General features: G+C 38.4%; 1 protein-coding gene across 1 annotated transcript in view; it reads right to left on the bottom strand.

Annotated features, from left to right (window-relative positions):
* rngtt (RNA guanylyltransferase and 5'-phosphatase) overlaps positions 1-23,641 on the bottom strand; it is a 161,358-nt gene that overhangs the window by 98,554 nt on the left and 39,163 nt on the right. Inside the window, exons 9-10 of the mRNA XM_041804477.1 lie at positions 23,501-23,636; positions 17,085-17,156 (exon numbers count right to left, since the gene is read on the bottom strand). Of these exons, the coding sequence (XP_041660411.1) occupies positions 17,085-17,156; positions 23,501-23,636 (208 nt within the window). The remainder of the gene's footprint in view (positions 1-17,084; positions 17,157-23,500; positions 23,637-23,641) is intronic.

The following is a 23,641-nucleotide window of genomic DNA, read 5'->3' as shown; positions in this document are numbered from 1 at the left end:
AGCTTTTGTGATATTGGAAAATATCATATCATTGTCATAAAAATTGATATTGTATCCTGATAAAACAGGTGGTTTACATCCCTCTTCTCTGAGTCGACCTGCTTAGCCTACCACCAGCGCTCCCCTACCCTGGATGATCGGAAGAAAATGGATGGATGAATAGATTTATTGCTTGGCTAGGATTTCTTTGTCTGGGTATTCATGAAAAATTTCCTGTTCTGTATCAGATCTCCAATTGAACTGGTCATGGTCCTGATATGACCATGGGGCACAAAGGATCAACTACAAAAATGCAGCACAGTGTTTAAGAAAGCAAACTTGGTGGGTATGATATACTTAGAAGTTCTAGCACCTCATTATCGCTGCTCTCATTACCTCAAATGTCACTTTTCCCTAACTTCAACTGAGTGCAATGACAAGCCAGCAGAAGTGGCGTCACTTTCCCCATTGCAGAAGATCCACCATATATCTGACTAAGGAAGACAAAGGAACTTGGCCAAAATCCGACTGTAAAAATTCAGATTACATGCAACTGGTGTGATTCAAAAAAATCAGATTGGAATCTTGTATTAGCAATCAAAAATAAGATTTGGATCCCTTATGGCTGCAGGAATTTACAATGTTGGATACACCTGTAGATGTTAAGCCAAATGTTTGTACAAGCCTATAAGTTGTAGACACTGACAATTGGACAACAGCTCTAAGAAATACTGACTGTCATTGGTCACTTTTTGTGTGCAGAGGAGTTATAATTTGTTTAATTACACTCCTAAAAATGAGCAAATCAGTCTAAAATGGCAGTTATTCCAAATTAAGATACATTTGAAGGAGTTGCAGGTCCAGAACACTTAAGATTAAATACAACTTGGATTTTAGTTTTACCTGTCAGTGCCCTGATACCACTTCAATAGAATGTCAGAGTTGCTCCGTGTTGTTGTGAGAAGTGTAAATAGGACTTTTGTTAACACATAAATAGTAATTGAGCAGTGTGTCATGACTGAAACTCTTTGACTTTGCTTTAGAGTCAGTCTAGATTGCTTATTGCCAACTCAAGACTTAATAAGGACAATTCTGTGACTACAAATAAGGTCAAAGCCACATTAGAGTTTAATTTTCTCATTTAGAATAAATGTGAGAGCTTATTTACTCTTCTGAGGTGACTGCAAAAACACTACAGTGCCCTGGAGCAACATCTGGTTGAATGTCCTATACTTCCCTACATCTGTTAGCTGTGTTATGAGGACAAAACAAGATAGAGGTGTGGATGACTGTAGGCCCGTGCTGATCAGCAGGAAAAGAGCAGATCAAGATCACAGTTCTCAATTCCCAACATTAATGGAATTAAAATCAACTATGTCAGAGAATTTTTTGTCTTGCAGCAAATCCAGGTGGGAAATATGCAGCTGGGATTTATCCGTTTATGCTTCGATGGATATGGAGCAATGCAAGAGGGACATTCTTTAGATCCTGAGTTTGGAGATTGAAGGGCACATTTGTATTTGTAGAGGTCATTAGGGGACAGCAGGTGGTATAGCTGTTTTTATAAAACTTTAAAGGACATCATCTGACATGCTGCAGCCAGAGTGAGGGCAGAAACAAGCTGCAGTGCATCATTCACTCTGCAGAGAGGGCAACTGGCTGCAATCTTCCATCTCACCATGACCTGTGCACCTTCAGGACACTGAAGTGTGCAGGTAAAATTACATCTGACCCCTCTAACCCAGGACATGGACGTTTTGAGGCCTCTGGCAGGAGGCTGATGTCCATGAGGACCAAAAACTGGTGCCACAAAAACAGTTTCTTCTCCTCTGCTGTCAGCCTCATGAACAGTGGCCCCGCCCTCCCCTCACAGACTTTTGCTGAACCCCAGAACCAGCAGACAAAAATAATGTATGTGTTACATTAACGCACACCAGACTTTATCTTTCTTGTTTACAATTGCACACTGTGTCATACTCCTTTGGAAAATGGCTCTATAACCTGATCACCACTTCACCTGCACATCTGTACAGCCTCCTTTCTTGCAGCTTCGTACATACTTTTTTGATGTTTCAATTTTATTTAGTGTTTTTATTTTGCTACTAAATTTTTCAATAATAATCTATTCAAATTTCTAGCCTTTAACATTCTTCGTTGGCCTCTAAATATTTCATTTTCATTATTCATTCTTGTTACTTGTTTTGCAGCAAACACCATGCCAGATTCCTTCTGTGTGAAAATGTTCTGGGCAATAAAACTCAATTCTGATTCTGATTTTTAACATCATAAAGATATGTTGTCATTATCTATATGCAAGACAATACAACAAGGTTGCACTTGGGCATGGCCCTCCCAAAGCTAAAGCCAGAAACCCTCCTATAGGAAAGACATAAAACTATTACATGGCAGTTGAATAGCACTATGAGGTATATAATAGCAAGAGTACAGTGGTGGGTAAAAAAAAAAAGAGGATTGGGGGGTGTAAATGTGAATTGCAGATCTAGTTAAGTGTGTGGAGGTCAAATTGATGCATGAAGTAATAAACTTTGACCCCCAAAATCAATCAATTCTCCCACAGTTGAGGATTTGTGGCAAATTTGACAAAAATCCATTAATTCTTACAGTCCCTTCAAAGTGAAACATAAAATTAGTCTCTAAACACATAAGATATGTTGGAATAAAGTTGCTGTAAACAACTTTGGATTTAGACCGTGAGAAAGTTTTTCACCGCTCTCGTAGGTATGGTTAATTCAAGCTGGGCAAATTATATACTATACAATATCAAATCACTGAGCAGCTTATCTTAGTACAGTCTGTTTTTGTGCCTTCACTGAAAAATAACAGCTAGCAAAATGTTGTATTTTTGTTCTTTGTGAGGTAAATTTGCCAACTCTACCAGCCACAGTGGCTTGTGAATCATTAAAAGCATCATAACAGGGTTATTTGAAAATAAAAATACTTCTGTCTCTGCTCTGGCACAGAGCAGGCAGCTGGGCTCTGGCCTGAGTTCACTACAAAGTCAGGGGGCAGGCTAATTGCTGGAGTGCTTGTCTTTTTTCACTTGAACCAAATGCAGCAGGGACAAACATTTTAGCTGCTGGGAGCGTGTTTTAATCCATTTTTCATGGGTCTTCAGTCCTGGGGTATAAAAAGAAGCAGACTGTGGCTTTGTCTCTCTCAAAGCAGCCACAGTGCAATCCCTTCTGTCTGTTAGAGTCATTACGCTTGAGTTTAGTAAAGTTCCTCTCGATAGACATGTTCTATTCCTGCCAAGCCTGTCACAATAAAAGTATCCAATGCTAATAATCATCTAAGACTTTTATTTAGAAGAGCAACATTAGGAAACTTAGTGTTTTCAGCAGCAACTGAACAAATACATTTCATAAACAGGAGAGAGACAGAACTTCACGTAGCTTAGAAATGAAGATATTAGGAATACCTGAAGTGTTAAATACAGAATGAGAAAATAAAACTGAGACTTTTTAGCCCTAAACTGACCGCCTGTCATAACATATAGGCGAATGATTCTCTGGTGACTTCGAAAAGAGCTGTAACATAGCGGACAGATGATTCCTCCAGTCAGGTTGTAGCTTTTTTTTTTTTATTTGAGAGGATGGTATTTCTCGTGAATGGGTGCGGCTTTGGCTCATTCAGCCGACATGCCCACATCCTCCTAGAGCAGATTTTACCGCCTCATGATTTTAAAATGTATTTTTAGAAACTTAGAGATGTTTTCATGCCTGAAATTTGGCCTGGTGGTTTATAACATAGAGGCCTGTCACACAACAAAATTTAATAAACACATTTATTTTTTTATCACTTTACAGGAACTTAAGACTTGGGGTCACAGTGGCCTCAAGCTTGTAATAGGGATGCAGCATTCAGCATAGAGTACCATTCTCTCTCATAGTGAACCATGTGCCACTATACGGGAGAGGAAGCAAGGACATTTTTTTCAGTCAATCTAAACAACATTTTCAGCTAATAATTTTAAGCTACTTGTATGAAAAATATTAGAAAAATCTGGCTGATGAAAGTCCATTGTATTTCCAAGACTCCTTATAGTTAATGCCAATTAAACATGAATAAATAATAATGAATCAAGCAAATCATTTATCACAAGTGGTCAAAGTCAAAGACTGTAGTCCAACCAAGTGCTTTTCAGTGTATTACACAACCCCCTCTGTGGCTAAACTGAACTGAGTGCATACAGAATCTATATATAAACACATGAAAAGTTAATCACCAGAGAGCTGCAGAATCAGAAGTAAATCCTTCTAAAGCATAAAGCTCAGGAGACTGAAGGATGAACTCAAGAGATCTTCAAAAAATTAAACATCATATAAAACACTCACACAGCTTTGAATATTATTCCTGCTGTTGCTGTCGGGGAAAATTTAGCATAAATCAAACTGCATTTCTTTTTCACCAGGCAAGCCTCCTCAGAGGGACTGGGTGTCAAAATTTGGAAACATGGCATAAACGACAAAAAGAGAAGTACGACGGAATAATATGTGCTTAATTAAAGGACACAGAAATCCTCCATACACTTAACTCAAGAAAAACAGTACCTGATTTCAAATTCAGGAAAGTTCATGAAGCAATGCCTGAAGCCATGCATCATCCTAGTGCATTCAGTGATGAATGTGACACTTTAGCTTTGCAGGGATCCAGTCGTACCTCCATGTTTCAGTGATCCATTTCCTTCTGTTTCATTCAGCTCTCAGCAGTCTATAAAAGCCCCTATGTGTTGCATCTGATTATCAAGTCAGGTAAACCACAGAGGGATGCAGTTTGAAGAGAGTTGAATGTATCCAGGCACTCATTCAGTATTTGCTGACAGGAGTTAAACACCCATTAAACTGTTGTTGCCTCGACAGCTTAACTTTGTACTATTTCAAACATGATCTGTTGTTTGTTTGGATACTCTCACTTCAGGAAGTGTGAAAAAAGAAGCCAAGTGGATTTAATGACTTGGTTTAATAAAATAGTTTACCAATGGATTCAGCCGTTTTTATCTTTCACTGCAAAACCAGCCGGACTATGCAGGCTTTTTGGTCCAAGCATAACTAGAACTACCACCTGAGAGTTATGTGCTTCCACGAGGTATACAGTTGCAAGAAAGTGAGAGTAGAGTTGAGTGTAGGTTTCTGTGGTAGTGTGATTCATAGAAATCTTATAAGCAAGGGATGAAAACAAGGCCCAGTGACGTTGATCTTTGACCCCCAAGGTGAAATGCCTTATCTGTAAATTAGAGTGGACATTTGTGCATGGTTGAAGAAAATCCCCCAAAGCATTGCTGAGATTAGGGCTGAACAATTTTGGAAAATAATCTAATTGCAATTTTTTCTTCTAATATTCCTAAACAAGGACTGAACGATTCTTTAAAAGTATCTAACTCTGATGATTTTGACTCATATTGCAAACTGGATATGAATTGCTGCGTTGAAGGGTTTTTGTCATTCTTAAATTTAATTAGAAAAAACTACAAAAAAGAAGAAGATAGGATTTCTTTTTGTAGACTATTCTAAAAAAATGGCATTGAAATGACTGCATGATATTTCATGCATAACATCTCTGCTTCAAAAAAAAGTTTAAAACTGGTATTTTAACACAAACTTCAAGTCAAAGAAATATTGCACCTTTTGCAATTTGAAAATTGCAGCAGACCATATTGTGATTTAATCTAATTTTTAAATTAATTGCCCAGCCCTTGTTGAGATATTGTGTTTCAAAGAAGGAGTTGAACATAAGTCAGGGGAGACAAGGGGACAATTTAAAAAGGAAAAACAGACAAAGTCACCTAACTGGATAGATATGTGTATCTCTCAGATGCATAATGAACAAAAAAAAAAAAAAAACTCACTAGAGATCTGCATTTGGGTAAATTTGAGCTCACCAGAAGGCCGCCATGTTTTGCTCTGCACTGGTATTGTGACATCACTCAGCCAGTAGCAACTGCAAGCAGAAAAACACGCCGCCAGTCTGAAACAGCCAGTTACCACATAGGCACGGCCGAGGAGCGCTGTAGCCAAATCACATCACACCACCAGTGCGGACCAAAACATGGTGGCATCCTGGTGAGTTAATAAGCTCAAATGTACTCAAAATGCAGATATCTTGTGAGTTTTTGATTCAATATTCAATATACATATGAGAGATACAAATATCTATTCAGTTAAGTGACTTTGTCTGACCATGCAGAGTTCCTTTTAAAGTATGCTGAACAACCTTTTTTTTCCAAATTGCCATATATAGCTACAGGAGATTCTTCACAGGAGCTCTGAGTGTTGAGCATAAAGTAAAATAAAGGCTGCAACCAACCAAGAAAAATAAAGATGTTATACTGCATTGGATAATGTGATAAGGAATAATAATCTTCACAACACTGAAGCATACGTTTTGCATATCTCTAAGCACTTATTAGAGATACTGCATTCATAACAAAGGCCCATAAGGGTGGATAGAAAACTCAAAAATATAATGCCTCTGGCCTCACCTATAACTACTGCAGAGGCATAAAGACATAGTCTGTTGATCTAAGATGCTGCCATCATAATTCTTTGACTTTGATTGATTTCCTTTGACTGATTCCTGTCCCCAGCACATGCTTTTTGCCATCCAGTGGCTGTGACTGCATTGATTCACCTAATGTAACATCACATGCATACCTTCTTTTCTTATAATTCTTTTCTTTAACGGCAATATCAAAGGAGATTTTTTAAATTCCAACCAAATCCCCCAAAAAAGCAACTCCAGAATGAAGGTTTTTGCCTGAACTGAGAAAACAAACTAGATTTAAACAGATCCGAACCTTATCCATATCCACTAGACAGCCCCCATGTTTTCTAATATTTATTTCACATTATTCCTCCTGTTGCACACTGCAGCAGTCTTTTTACTGGTCTGCAGCTCAAAGAGACTTTATGTGTGTCTACAAATGTCGACAGGCAGGTCTTAGGTAAAATCTTATGACGAGAATCTCTGTAGTTCTACTGTTGGAGCCCCTGAAGCCTTCTGTATCTCCTTCTTTATGAGTCACTTTGATGTAGAGTCAACTACAGCTTAGAATAGAGTTCAAAAACTGCATCAAAAATGCATCCTACATACAGCAAAGCCTTGTCATATCACTATGTTTTAGCAGGCTTTAAAGGTTTGTTTAAAGAGTAAGAAAATCAACATTCTTTTCTGCAAAAACCTAAGTAAGATTTTTTCTGCAAATGCTGCAGCAAATAAAAGGTCTGTGCATTTTTATGTTGTTTTCATTAACAGAAAATTCTGCCTTTGTGGCAACAATTATCCCTATAACAACCACCTCATTTTCTTCCTCAGAGCCCACATGTTTACCAATATGCTAAATGTGGAAATGCAGGTGGAGGCAGACATGAGCACAGATACCAGTCCTAGCAGACAGAGTGGCTGCACTGTGATTTATAAGCAAATTAGAGTGACTGAGGTTAACCATAAAGCCTTCATTAGCCACTGCTGGCTTTTACTAGTTAGAGACCAATTACAGTTTCGCATCACGACAAATCTCTGTTAACAGATAACTCACTCTTCTTTTCTACTGTGAGATATTGTCATGATCTATCATTTGACATATACTACAAATATCAAAGCACTGCAGGAGCACACGTGTCATTACGTCTCTTCTTTCAGACTGCCCACAGGGACTTGAGGAGGTACTTGAGAGTGACTACAGGAGGAACCATGATCTAAATAAAATGTTTTGCTGTTACTGTCTTTAAAAAATACATGGACTTTAAATTTATTACAGTTTATCCCAGAAGGTGTAAATCACAATCTAATTAAATAAAAAACTACAAAAAAAAAAATTTCTGCTAAGAAAAAACAAAATTCCATTTATTCTGTTAAATATTAGATTCTGAGCATCTGAATCTTTATTAGCAAATGATTTAATAGATAACAATCCTGATTTACTGTCTCCTCCTGAAATCGGGCTGTCGGGATGTCAAACCCTGGTGGAAACAGACAAATGTGGGCCACAGGAACCACGAAGTTCTTCGAAGAGAAGTTCCAGGAAATACATTTTTTGGATAATTTTAATCAAAAGTACCACAATTCGCAAAAGAAGTGGACTAGAGTCTGAATGAAGGCCCGGCTCTTCATTGAGTTCCCCTAAAAAGGCGCAATCTTAGGCACTAGGACTATCTGATGTAGCGATGCAACAATTTGAATGCTGGTCATCCACTGGTGATGTCATCCTGGCTTTTAAGATTAATTTTAAGGTGTAATTCTTGAAAACACATACACTCCCCATGTTTTAAAATAGTACAGAGGGCCGCAATTCCTTTTTCTGTCCATTGTTTGAATCTTGAGCCATATTTACCTGGTATGAGATTCAGGTCATATGCAACCCAGTTCAATACGTTTCTCTCTGTTTGTAGTTTATATTTCTTTATGACCTTATCCCAAAAATCTAGTGTAAAATGTGTTATTGGGTCTTCTCCCTGTTTTATACTTTCTGTCCATTCTCTATTACCTGTTAAAGCTGGAATCTGTAAAGTCCATGTCTGTCATTTCTATGTCCTTCCACCTGACTTCATATTCAGATATGCACCAACAGGTCAGTTGCCTCAAATGTGCTGAGTAGAAACACTCCTGCAACTTAGGCAGATCGAGTGTGTTGAGAAAATGTTTAATAGTGTCCTCATCAGTTGAGAGGGGCTTTGAATACAGCATTCCGTAATAATCTTTAAACACATTCAGTATTTCCTCTGGTTCATAAGTTAACTGACAGTTTTTAGGGTTTCTTATCTTACTGATAGCAGATTTCTGTTTACGTAGTCTTCTTGCCAATAGTTTAGTACTTTTTGGACTGGATTCATAATATGTTTGTTTCAAAATCTAGCCTTCTTTTCAATCTCCTCTCTGAGAACATCATCAATCTCCTGTCTTGCTTTCCTAATTTGTCTGTGTATTTCAGGATCTTGAGATTTTTTATGTTGCTTTTCTAATTGCTTCAGAATTCCCACTTGTTGCTCATCATTTTGCAAGTATGTCAAAGTTCTTTTTTCAAGCTGTTAGTAAAAAAGCAAAACAAAATTTGAGCCATCAAAGCCATTAAGGTATCCCACAGTGTGCCACCCGGCTAGTCCACTAATCCTTTTGTGGTCCGTGACTAGTCGATTATAGGAATAGTCGTTAGCTGCATCCCTAATCTAAAGTACAGGAGATTTTTGGTTGGTACTTCCAGCACCCAACATCTCCAACTGATTGAAGACTTTTGGCATCAAGAAGAGTTTTCCAAAATCCAGAAAACTAATATGTCTAATCTTTACCAATCTAAAGACCTTTTGTTGACACACAGAAAACTGTGGACTGTGGGAGACTTTCATGCCTTGGCAAAAAAGCAACTTAGAGCCGAAGCTACTTTTGATGGAAACAGGGCTTTAAATTATAGAACGTATGGAATGCAGCCATTAGAGATGCACAATACTATCAGCATGATATTAGTATTGGCAGATATACGCTATAAAAGTTACTATGGGTACCCGCAGATGTAAAAAAAATTCCGCTGATATTTCCAACCAATATACTGACTGGGAATATTTCTCTGCTGTACGAATCTTTATTGTTTTTAAAATTTTAGGTAGGACCAACAGACCTACGTCAGCAGAAGTAGCTTTTTAAAACGTGTTTTATAGACTTAATTTGTTTTTTTGTTTGTTTGCTTTTATTCTCAAACTTTAAAATGTGTTTTAGGGACTTCTGCTTTGGTCTGGACTGTATGTAAAGTATATATTGGTATCAATATGGTATCGGCTAAAAAGAATTTGTGTAAAGCAGCATATCAGATATCAGCAAAAAATCCAATATCATGCATCCCTAGAAGCTTTGATGTATCACTTTTGCTTGATGCTAATTTACCCTAGGGACAATAATGTACATCTTATCTTAAATTTCAGTGATGCTCTATATGACAGCAGCCTGCAGGTAAGATGAGACCATAGAGGAGAAACCGGTGCGTCATCAAATTGATGCTGCGGTTGGTTCTTGGGGCATGATGCAGCCTTGGGACTATTCATAGGTCAGAAAACCCTGCAGAGGTACAAACAGTCCCTGCGGAAAGACTCCTCAAGCAGAAGTAAAAGGAGCTGATGTCAGTGAAGCAGCACATACTTTCACAGAAAAATAGGTTACTGCAGGTTTCTTTACTGCTTAATTGTTAATCTCACGATCATGTCTAATTATGCAACTAAAGCATGCTGGTTTTAGTCGAGATTAAAGATAAAACAGCTGACTGACATGTAAACCTCCAGTTTTTATTCTTGAATATTAAGAACATATATGTAAATGCTGTCGTGCCTTCATCACATCTTGTTAGTTCCCCCACAGTGGGGGAGCTGACAGGGACTGACAAGCAGAAACAACAAGACAAAAAAAGGCTTTTTGTGCTTTGCGGTGGGAGCAGAAAAAGAAAATTTCCTCTATGTCTCAGGGTGGCTACTGGGGTCGATCGGCTTCGTGCGTGGAGAGGAACTTTACAAATCAGCACTTTGAAGGTAATAACACTCTGTTGGATGACTCGCAATATCAGCTATCTTGGGATGAATGTCTCTTCTTATATTTATCTTGATAAAAATCCACAGAACTTCATAAACTCCAACCCTTCTTACAGTTAAAGGACACACTCCTTATCATGCTCTAATCAAACAAATCCCAGTGCTGTTCTTCACTTGACTTTCCAAACAAGTAGGGTGTCACGTTAGGCCATGAGCTTGCAGGTGTTGTGTTCTCCCTCCCGCTGCATTCCCATCCTCAGTATCAGGATGGAGCCTCAGTGCAAAGGAGCAGCCCACTGAAGATAATGGAGAAAGCTAATAATGGCCAGAGAGGATCAATATGGCAGTTCTTCACTGATAGCTCAGGGTGGGAGTCATGTGGAGCTGCTAACCTCTGCACTGTCTTTCAAAGACGTTGCCTTCACTGCTGGAGCTGCTAGTGGTGATCCTGTGATCGATGCAGAAAAGAAAGCAACAGACAAACACATAATGGCTGAAGTAACCCCGCCTCCCTCTTCATCCTGAGGTATTCATCAAATTTTTATGAGGAAGACAACAGAGGATTGCCGAGGGCAAACTGTAAGCTCATTTGTCTCCATGCTGCCCCTGCTTGCTATTAGCGGCACGCAGACCAGAGTTGAGAGGATGAATTAATTTACAGTTTGGAAGAGTGTTAGCATTTAACAGCCTTGTAATGCTGTCTTCAGGCTGTTCTCAGTGAAAATGGTCGATTAAGTTCAACAGAACCAGAGGAATGTGCTTTCAGTCATATGTAAAGGTTAATTTTAAAAGTAGGGGTGCACTAGGCTACAGCTGCTGCCAAAACACAATGACATTTGACTGTGAATAGCTTCAACACAAACCTCACACAATAATAAGAGCTCCTAAGAGAGCCTTTTGGATTTTTTTCCACCAACAATACTTGGATAAAAAAGATGCTTATTTGGTATTAAAGGGCTTTAAGGGTGCCAAGAAAATATCCCTCACACCATTAGCCTGAAACAATAATAAAAGACAGGATGCATCCAAACTTTAGTGTTTTTGACACCAAAAAAACTCTGCTGTTGCCCAGTTTTGGTGAGCTTCAGTGAACTGTCGCCTCTGTTCCCGGTTCATAGCTGAGGAGGAGAGGAGGAGTGGCACCCAGTGTCTGTTGTTGCTGTAGCTCATCAAGTTCCACATGTCGTATGGTCAGTGTAAAGATGAGGTGATGCCACTATTAACTGCAGTTTTTAAAAGAAAATCATGATTTATTCATCCTAAAGGCTCTGGGGCACTGTGTGCTTCTGTTCTTGATTGTTATTAGGAGGTGGAACATTATTTTCAGTGCAAGCTGTATGGAAGCAAAATGATGTGCCACCTCCCCCGACGATCATGGGGGTGTATCCCGAGTGGAGCCTCGTTGCAAATGATAATTTGTCTATATAATCCTCTTGGGTGTGGTGTCAACACGATTGTTTTACTGCACCAAATCGCATCATAGCCTCACATGTTTGATATTAGTGTAGTAGTGCCCCTTACAGAGTACCCACAACAACCAATGAGAGCGAGCAGATGGGGTAGCGTCACCAGCCGGATCACTTCCACCGCTTACAACCTTAAACACAACTGTACCATCATTCAAGCCAGGATTTCATCCTGAGTCTTTTCCTTGTTTTAAGATTTTTGCTGCACCTGTAACTCATGCAAGGGCAGCCTGTTGTGGAGGGACAGCAAGAGAATATCGCAGACATCCCTGTTTGTTTTTTCTAAAGTTGCGTGATCACCTGAGGTTCATTGGCAGGTCGGCAGGTGTGCAGTCTCCATTGATCTGACAGTCTGGCTGAGTCATCTGTTGTGTGTGTTCAGAGGAAGACTATAACAGTTTGGATTTTTAATTAGTTTTAACTTCTATTAAGTTTTTACCTTTCATTTCAAATTTCATTTTAGTTTTAATTAGTTCTTACTGCTGGTGTGTTAGTTTATTTTGCAAAAGTGCTTCATTTTAGTTTAGTTTTTATTAGTTTTAGTGTTTGTTTTTTCAGGCAATGTGGGATCTCTGTCTGGGGCAAAACCCAAAAAGGTTCTTTACTTTTCACTGTAATTATTCAACTTTGATGTTTGTATACCACTCAAGACCTAAAATTACCATTGTGTGAAGTAATCTTCAAACAAATTAGGTGATTTTACTCTCTCTAGGCTTGGGTGTTAATGTCAGTCACTATGCTAGTGTCAAAGACTAAAACTAAGCAGATTTTGTCCCTAATTCTATCTCATTTGTAAGCAGAAAATACAGTTTTAGTTAGTTTTTGTTTTATTTGAAAAGCTTAGTTTTTATTTGGTTTCAGTTTACTAAAAGGGTTTTTACATTTTAGTTTTAGTTATTTAGCTAGTTTTAGTTAACTATGATAACCTTGGTTCAGAGGATTAAAGATAAAAAAATGTTTGAATTTGTCATTATGTCTGTGGTCTCCCACGGTTTTAAAGTTGTATAAGATTTTAAAATCATCTAATGTGTTGCTTGCCTTAGACACCCATATCAAATTCGTATGTATCCTAATAGATGAGAATTTAAATTGGAAATACTACTTTTTTTTTTATCATTAATCTTATTCACAAAAATGGTTACGTCACTGCAGATCATCAGCAAACTTCAACATTTTGTAGATAAGGCCTGTTCATTGACCTTGTATTATTCTGATTTGCCCCTTTTTGATTTATGGCAATATTGTCAAAGTAACCTCTTATCCATCCAACCTTATTGGAATCAAATTTCTGCAAAGATCTTTTGTAAGACTAACTACTTTTTCTGATTGAACAGAAGCTTCTACCCTCCTCTTCAAAACAACATTCATCAGATATGTGTGTTTATGTTCTTTGCCTTTACCATCATAAGTTAGGAACTTCTTTAAATTAAATTTACAGATTCATTCATATAAAACCAGACAGGTTGATCATCTTCATCTTCCTTTTCAAAGACTAAATGTGGTTACTTCTCCATTATATCAATATCATATACAAATAATGCTAAAAGCAACTCAGTTTATACAAACTTCTAAAAGGAAAATATCATCACATTTGATCAATAAAGCTCACTTTTATGCTTTAGAATTGTTCTTCTGTTAACTCTTTGTTTCTTCTATCGTTTCTATATACAGTTGAAATCAGAAGTTTACATACACTATAAAAAAAGGCACATAAACTTTTTTTTCTCACCATCTAACATTAAATCAGATTAAACCTTTCATGTTTTTGGTCAATTAGGATTACCAAAATTATTTCTATTTGCTAAATGCCAGAATAATGAGAAAATGATTTTTTTAGACAATTTTTTTATTATTTTCATGAGAGTCATAAGTTTACATACACCAAGATTACTATGCCTTTAAACAATTTGGGAAAGCCCAGGTGATGATGTCATGTCTTTGGAAGCCTCTGATAGGTTTATTGACAACATTTGAGTTAATTAGAGGCACACCTGTGGATGTATTTTAAGGCACACCTGAAACACACTGCTTTTTTGTGTAACATCATGGGAAAATCAAAAGAAATCAGCCAAGATATCAGGAAGAGAATTGTGGACTTGCACAAGTCTGGTTCATCCTTGGGTGCAATTTCCAGATGCCTGAAGGTGCCACGTTCATCTGTTCAAACAATTATACGCAAGTATAAACACCATGGGAATGTCCAGCCATCCTACCGCTCAGGAAGGAGACGGGTTCTGTGTCTAAGAGATGAACGTACTTTGGTCCGAAAAGTGCATCTCAACCCAAAAACAAAAGCAAAAGACCTTGGAAGATGCTGGCTGAAGCTGGTAAGAGTGTGTCATTATCAACAGTCAAATGAGTCCTGTACCGACATGGGCTGAAAGGCCACTCTCCCAGAAAGTAAGCCATTACTCCAAAAGAAACATAAAAAAGCCAGAATACACACAGGGACAAAGACCTTAATTTTTGGAAACATGTTCTGTGGTCTGACGAATCTAAAATTGCACTTTTTGGCCATAATGACCATCGTTACATTTGGAGAAAAAAAGGGGAAGCTTACAAGCCTGAGAACACCATCCCAGCTGTGAAACATGGGGATGGCAGCATCATGTTGTGGGGTTGTTTTGCTGCAGGAGGGACTGGTGCACTTCACAAAATAGATGGCATCATGAGGAAAGAACATTATGTGGAAATACTGAAGCAACATCTCAAGACATCAGCCAGGAAGTTAAAGCTTGGATGCAAATGGGTTTTCCAAATGGACAAAGACCCTAAGCATACTGCCAAACTGGTTACAAAGTGGCTTAAGGATAACAAAGTCAATGTTTTGGAGTGGCCATCACAAAGCCCTGATCTCAATCCCATTGAAAATTTATGGGCTGAGCTGAAAAGGCATGTGTGACCAAGGCGGCCTACAAACTTGGCTCAGTTACACCAGTTCTGCCAGGAGGAATGGGCTAAAATTCCTGCAAACTATTGTAAGAAGCTTGTGGAAGCATATCCAAAATGTTTGACCCAAGTCATACAGTTTAAAGGCAATGCTACCAAATACTAATGAAATGTATGTAAACTTCTGACTCTCAAGAAAATAATAAATAAATGTCTAAAAAATGATCTCTCTCATTATTCTGGCATTTAGCAAATAGAAATAATTTTGGTAATCCTAATTGACCAAAAACAGGTAAAGTTTAATCTGATTTAATGTTAGATGGTGAGAAAAAAAAGTTTATGTGCCTTTGAATATAGTGTATGTAAACTTCTGGTTTCAACTGTATCTGTTGTTCATTCAATTGGTATGTTTGTTTGTTTAAGCACCACTTTTTATTTAGAACATGCATATGTCGGTGTATACATGCATAGTTTGTGTTCTTGATGAAATATTGTTTATTGTTTTATCTGTCTCAAAGAAAGGTGACATCCCTTGTATAAGCCTGTTGACTTCTTGACTTTTCCACGTTTTTTTAATGTCTATAATTCAATTTTATGTAATCACATATACGTGCTTAAAACCAAATACATCAGAGCTAAGAAAAATCATGATTACAATGAAATCAAGATTATTTCTTAGACTATAATGTTGCATTACAATCTATAATCCTTGCATCCCCAGAAGCAGAAGCAGCATTTCCATTACATTTTTTTGCAAACTAAAAAGTCATATTTCTTAAATTTTGCCTAAGTACAATTGCCTTTGAATGTGTTTCCTTTGAAGGGAATTTTGGGCATGAGCCTTGTAATTCTCGTAAAATCTCACCTTGCGAGACACCGCTGCAAGGAAGCTGGACGTTCAAAACCTGTTGCGTGTTGGTACGGTTATGATTACATCTACTGTGGTTGCTTTGATAATTTTGAACAAAATACGAAGGCGGGATTGGCAGGATTTACAAGTCTGTTAAGCGGATTACCCATTATTTTTAAACACGGGCTTGAAATCCCAGTCTATTATTCTTTTTAAACAGTAATGAACCTCCTGCCACTAGAGACTGCTGTAGCTTCAGTTAATGTCTGCTGTCTTCCTGTCTGGCACTTCATAAATGTAAACATAAGAAGCTCAGCGGTGGCTTAGCAGTTAGTGTGTAGTAAATGGAAATAAATTGGTATGTAGGCTGTCGAGGGTGGAACTCGCGTATAACGTTGACCCCAAGTTATTGATGCTTTTCTACCAGCTGGGACCAGACTGGCATTTTCACTGCTGCTCACTTGATAACTCCTCTTTTTTCGACCGTTCTCCGTAAACACTGGAAATAGTTGTGCGTGAAAATCCCAGCAGGTCAGCATTTTAGGAAATACTCAGACCAGTCCATCAGCATCAACATTTATGGCCCATTTAAAGTCACTTAAATCACCTTTCCTCCCCCTTCTGATGCTCATTTTAGACTTGAGTAGACCCTCTTGACCATGTCTAAATGTCTAAATGCATTAGTTAGTGCTGTGTGGTTGGCTGGTTAAATATGTGCGTTAACAGATGAACAGCTGTACCTTATGATGTTACCATTGAAAGCAGAAATAGCCGCTGATCATCTTTTCTGGCTCATAAGTCTGTTTCAGTTCGTTTCATAACCAGCTCAAACTCATCAGGGCAGCTTTAAAGGTTCTGATGAACAGTTTTGTTTCAAGTGGTTTCAAAAATAGGTCAGTGGCGCTAAAATAGAAAACCTTTCAGGGGTAGAAGTACAAAAACTTGATTCAGGATGGGTCAGAGACAGTTCAGCCATACTGTTGTGTTTAAGGTCAGACTTAAGTGAAGCCCGCTGTTTGACAGGGTGTGGGGTCAAGCGAGCAGACAGACAAGCCCTGTCATCTCAGTGCAAACACGGCAGAGCCTGGATGAGCATGGCTCTGCTGCCTGCTACAGTAAAGCCTCAGATGAACTCATGCTGGATTGGATTTTTTCGCTTTCAGGGTAAAAAAATTCCACATCAATGCTTTTTCCTGGAATGCAGCGCACACATCGCTTTGATAAATAGCGTGTAGAGCAGAAGGAGACACACAGACACGGCTGATAATGAAATTTGTACAATGGGATGCTCATTGATTCTGTGTGACAGGCAGATTTACAGTAGTGATAGTTCAGAGGAGAGACAACACTTTCTTAAATAGCTGGGCTACTCACGTTGAATTTGATGATGTCGTATATCAAGTAGCGGGGGACGGGGTGGCCGTTCACTTTGTCGATGATCATCTCCTGTAGGGACAAAGACCAGAGACAGGATTAGAGAGGAAAAGAGACAAAGTGCAAAGAGGAACATTTTAATAAAAAAAAGCACTGAGATGAGAAGATGCACAAAGTATATGTTGAAAAAGGTCTTGACTCTTGGTAGCTTCTTTGCATGTGGGATACAGTTCCTCTTTGCACGCATTCAACCTGTATAGAAACTAAGCCCAGGACACTAAGGGGCGAGTATTCTCAAGGGGACACATGTTCAAGGAGGGACGCCTGCAGCAAGGAGGGGAAGGATAGGAGGGAGGAACTGAGGAAGTGGGTGTATATGTGTGGTGGTGTCTCGGGAAGAAGAACAGGAAGCAGAAATAGCGCAGCACATCCATTATGCAAGACTCTCAAGTTGGGAGTAAGGTGCAGCAGTGGGGCTGGACGCCCAATGGAGACATGATTAGTTATCAAAGAAGTCTTACACAACCGTGTGATGGAGTGACGAGGCCGATGAGCAAGCAAACGTCACCATTTCTGAAGTCAGGGAGGAAAATGTAGGTTCCTATGCTTTATGTAGCATTAATTTAAAAGTGAAGCACTCCACTTGGAAAACTATATATTCCCTTTTCCCTTATACATTATTTAAGCAGCGCTCTTCTGCTGAGATGGACTGGAAAAGGGAAGAAGGTAGGAAGCCACTTAGTAGAACTGCTAATAGACAAAATGAACACATTGTAAAGGTGTCAGGATGTGAAGACAGAAATATGCACAAGTGATGATCAATGATTAATAATGAGAGTATTTAAGGCGAACAAATATGCCTTCACTTGATTCCACAGGTTTGTGGAACTACTGGTCAGTCCAGAAATGCTTACTGTAAAAAATGAAACACGGTTGCTTATGTGCCAGGTTTACCTGATAAATGCATAATTGTAATTTAATTTTCTCCACAGGATTTTCTCTGCTGGACCTGAGTGGACATTTGAACCAAGCCTCTGCTGCTCCATCTGTGCTGGATGTCTGAAAGCTGTTGAGCAACATTTTCTCACAGGGATCGTTTCATTTTTCATTACATAGACATACTTTATTCATCATTTGGTTTATATCTGTGAAGCATATGTATACAATATTGATCTCTAAAAGATGCACTGAGAAATTTCTTCTATCCTTGTAACAGGCAGACAATATCAGCACAATATCAGCAACTGCAAAAAAATAATAAAAATGTCTGCTGATGTCTACAGCTGATAGTCCGGATCCACAAATGGGCAGAAAGCATTCTGATAAGTTTGTATGCCAGGCAGAGCCAACAGGCCTTACTCTGCTGACGTTTCTTTTATATTTTCCTTGTTCTTTATATTTTAAAATGTGTTCTCAGGACTTAAGATTAAGGTCTAAATTTTTTGCATTTGAAGAAAATCTCATTTTATAACTGTTAGCATTAATAGTGATGTAATTAAGGTCCATAATGAGAGTATGTTTTAATCGTATGTCTTATTGCTCCCTTCAGTAAACTTTTGTTAAGCTACTGCAGTAAAACTCAATATGTAGCTCTTTTTGAGTCAACTTGTGGCTCTTGTAAGTCTTGTTTGGAAAAATAATTCCCCCCAGAAAACCTTAAAAAAGGGAAATTTGGACATCAGAAATGATCCATTGCAAGTCATATCAATCAATTTGTTTCCCAAACCTATACAATAGGCTGTAAATTTAAAATTCAATTTTCTGCCTTTATTTTGTCAGTATATTTCCATAAGATGTGCACAAGAGAGAACATGCAAGATATCTATCTATATAGAGAGATTATAGAGAGAACTTGATTTTGCTTTAATTTAAGGTGGATATTTGTGTAGGTTGACATCTCACCTAGTAGTTGTGTGTAGAAACAGATTTTTCATTCAACTTTTTTTCCCCAAATTTTACTTTTTGGTCAATATCTTGATTTTTATAAACTCTGTCAAACACTACAATGTACTCAATTCTTATTTTATTAATTTTAGATGAATGCTGAGTTTTCAGTAATTTAATATTGGTATTCAGCAATAATGTTTAGTAATAAAATGCTTTTTTTTACTTGTTTATTTTTTTCACTCATCTGAAATTTCTCACCTCCAAAAAAACTGATACACTGGCAGTTTAACAAATTAATAAAACAAAATCAACAAGGGATAATGTGTGACAGTGGGGATAAAAAGTAAATAAAAAAGCTCTCTGCATGCACTGATTAATATTTTCTAATAGTTATTACAGGCATCACAACTAAAAAAGCAAATGTTTAAAAACAGAAGATGCAGATGACTTTTGACTTTTCCAAATGAGACATTAAGGAGCAGTGCTGTATTTTACATTACTGTGTCTCAGAGATATCACAGTAGCTCAGTGTTACTCAACCCTGTTCAACTGAGGAGTCAGATTGTTCAAAAAAATACCTTTGCAAGAGCCACAACCCACACCTGGGCGGGTGGGGGGGTGAATTATTGGTATTGGCAGACATGAAAATTTCTGCAGACTTTCACAACCGATATTTGGTTGATAAAATCGGTCTGTTTTAGCTGTTAAATATTGGCTGTATGAGCATGTACGTTCATGGAGTTTTAGGCTGGACAAACAGACCTACATCAGCATTCATCATCATTCTTCCTCAAGTTTACAGTGCTGTGTAAACATATGTGAATGTGGGTCTGCCTCCTTGTAGGCAACACAATCACAAGGTAGGCAGGCTGTGTAATGCTTTGTCATAGCTCCACAAAAAAAGCGTGTGCACTAGAACTTCATAAATAAGTCAAACCACACAGATTTAATGCTCCTCTTTTTGTGTTGTTGGCCAATCACTGCACATACACACTGGCGCACAGAGACACTGAGCTCTTCTGCAGTTATTGGGGGAAAAATAAGCCCTTTCCATGCAAAACGGCCTTACTGCATAAAGAATCTAATGATGAAGATGGTAATAACACAGCATTAAAAGAGTTAAGATAAGCCTACTCTCTGTGAGAACTGATAGAAGTGTGCCACAGTTTTTACAACACACAAACTTTCCAGAGATCAGGAAGCAATTCCACCTTTGTATGCCTATAAAATACATGACATGTAAATAAAGTATTTTTACATTGACATGTCCATTACTAAGTCATAACCAGAAGTCATTGAGACTGAGACTCCCAGCTGTCTATTTTTATCCATGAGTGGCACTGTTACAAATTCACCGCATGGATTAAAAGCCCTGTCTGTTATTTTTTAAAAAGGCCTTCGCAGGACTCTTGTATTATACAGTGCTTAACAAATGTATTAGACCACCACCCAAAGTAAGGTTTATTCCACAGCTGCCCTAAATTAACAGCATTGGTAATTACCAAAATCATTTTTATGTTTCTGCAATGGTTAATACACCAATATGTAGAAGCTCTTTAACCCAAATGATATTTTGAATGCTAAAATGTAATTATTATTGTTATCCATGAATTTTCAAATTTACTGATTTACAAAAAAACTGAAAAAATATTAAAGCACATTATTATTTCTTGATTAATATGTCAAATTATAGTTATTTACTTGCACTCCTGAACAGAAAAATTAGTTTTAGTGGTTGAATGTTATGCTTGATTCATTTCTGACTTCTCAGAGAAGCCCAATGAGCCGGCTCAAATTTGGGTATAAAAGGGTAAATTCAGTTTGAAATTCCTCATTCCTGTTCAAAATGGTAAAACAGTGAGAGCTCACTGAAAATGAAAGAGTCCGCATTAAAGCACTTCATGATACTGGATGGTCTCTGAGACAAATATGACAGGTGGTCTAATAAATTTGTTAAGAACTGTATATTGATTGACAACCCTTACGTTGGGTTTGTTGTTATCAGCTCTATATTGATACAGGGACAGGGGTTACTGCAACCATTCAAAGTGTCACTCAGATGATCAGTTAAATGGGTTACGTTCCCCTTATTTTCCCCACAAGAACCCCTTCCTCTCCAACCACTAGCCCTGACAACATTTGGGGGAAAGGAGGGGAGATGGAAAGCTGAAGAAGAAACATCAGAATGAACCAAAGAAAAGATTTTCTTTCAGGGTCTCTGCAGGTTTTAACAAGTCAAATTTAAGACTTTTCAAGACTTTTAAAGACCATAACAAACACAATTTAAGACCCATTTCACATCCATACTGGCAAAAAAGTAAAAAAGACATGGAGGAAAATCAGAGGCCCAGAATTACTTGCAAAGTAATTATATGAATTTATTCACAGATCCTAATGTGGAACAATACTGGCTGATTGAAAGCGTTTGCTGCTGGCATTTTATGACTGCTTTATGTTTTACTGATTTGCCATCGGATTCCATTCCATCCACCGGCTTTAACCACGCATTAAATTGTTCTTTCTGGAGCCACAAATCATTGAATTTGCACTTACTCATCTCATACAAGTAATTCAGCCTTGCTGTGGGCTTTCGTTAAGTTTTGTCCGCTGCTATGCTCCGCTGTAACACACCACGGCGCACGCACAGCACACTAGCTGGTTGTGCTTGGTAAATTTTGACCGGGCTGCACAGGTATTTCAGTTCCGTTCTGTAGTTATGTTATAGCGTCCTCAAAAATCGAAACATGTAAAAACGAGACTGAAGTTTTTGCATTTGTTTTAAATAAAAGAAATGTCAATATATTTTTAAGACCTTTAAAAATTGTATGTAAGATATTTAATGAGATTTTAAGAGAATTTTAGACATTTTAAGGCCTTAAATTTAAATTACATTCAAGACATTTTTAAGACCCCGTGGATACCCTGTTCTTTGGCTTACAGAGCCGATTGGATAAAAACCAATGTACTTTGAAATGCAAGTTGCCTCTTGATCTTAATTGCAAAAACTTGTTTTCAAATGTTTATTAGCACTTGTCTGCTGCGCTCTATCGCACAGACACCTGTTGGTGAAAAGGGAGAGGAGGGTTGGGGGAAGTGTTTAGATAAAAGGAAAACCAATCCTCCAAAGAGAGAATTTGCTTTTGGTCGGAAAATCTCCTCTGAAAGTTCCACAATAAGCCAAAACAGAGGGAGATATTTTTTGCCTCTGGCACTTTGCATTTGTTTGGAAACTGCATGAAACAGCAGTGCCCTTCTTCATATATGACTGGGAAAAATGAATTGATGATATTAGACTGGCAAATGGAGCAGGGGAGTGAATGTGCTGCATGTACAGCACTTTAGGAGGGCTGGAGAAAAGAAATGATGTCATTCCAGGAGGCTGCTATCATTATGCATCTGGTGCATTGAACCGTTGCACAGACAGAGAGTGGGGCTGAATATATTCATGTGACCAAAGGAAACCGCCAAGAATTTCATCTACATTCTGCACTCATCCAATTTCAGGGCTTGAGTGAATGTAAAGCTCATTAAAACTGTACTAGAACACAGCATGTAAAGACAAAGCGCAGTGCCTTTGGGCTACAGATGAAACATATCAGACGACACAGCTGGGCTTGGAAAGGAGGGCTCCTCACCGTAAACAGCCAAACAGCCTTTCTGTACCGAGAGCCAGCAGCATCAACAGATGAACAAACCAACGTCAAAACAAACCTTGTAGCAATCGAAACACACATCCTCAGCGCTCCTTCAAAGGAACTCTAAATAAAGCTGCAATTAGACGTCCTGTCTGGGTGAGGAAAATAAATTCACCATATCCATCAGCTAGAGGAAGCGCAAACCTATTTTACATTAAGTTTCACAGTTCAAAAACAAGGCTGGGAGCGAAACAAAAAAAACAATCAGCGGCGACTTATCTTTTATCTCCAGTAATGGAATACATACACAAAGAGCGCCACATGCTTGTAATCAAATCACAGCTGACCATGCAGTAATTTCCCTGCCTCTATTTTCACCCAGGGAGTGCAATAATGACTCAACCGTGTGCACCTGCTGCTGAGAAAAGCTGTGTGACCTTAACGGCACAAACATGCCAATAAAAAGTCTGAGCTGGGTATTAAGGGGCAGAGAGAAGTCCTCAACCCCCGCCGGCGCCCAAGGGGAGAACACTGCTAAGCGTTATGACGTGGCATTGTGCAGAAAATGGAGGTGGTAACACTGAGACAAAAAAATGTAAAACATTTCATTAGCGATTTCCCCAGGACTTGGACAATCACTTTCTTGTCAGCCATCTTTGACAGGCTTTGCAGAGGAGGTTTTTCTTTCCAGCTAAGGTTTGGCAACTTATGTCAATTATCTTCCGTAGTGAGCTGCTGGGAAATTTATGTGGTCTGAGTGAGAGGGGACTTGCAATTACAGTCAAGAGAGAAACAGGTTTCCCTCTGGGTATTTCAGGAAACAACTAGAAAAACTAACAAGGCTTGAAGAATACCAGTTCAAAAGAATGTCAAGTTTAGGAATTATTGGCTCACCCCATCCAGGAGAGTGTTTGACAAGTGGACTCGAGGATCCTTCCGAAAAGGAAACTCCAGGTTGGCTATGTGGAAGATGCTGTTGTCTCTGTCGACCATGAACACTTCTTCTTTACCGTTGATTAACATCATGTACCTACA

Source organism: Cheilinus undulatus, linkage group 14, assembly GCF_018320785.1.
Source record: "Cheilinus undulatus linkage group 14, ASM1832078v1, whole genome shotgun sequence".
Lineage (NCBI taxonomy): Eukaryota > Metazoa > Chordata > Actinopteri > Labriformes > Labridae > Cheilinus > Cheilinus undulatus.
Note: the sequence above shows the minus strand (reverse complement) of the source record. Positions and strands in the feature narration are given on the sequence as shown.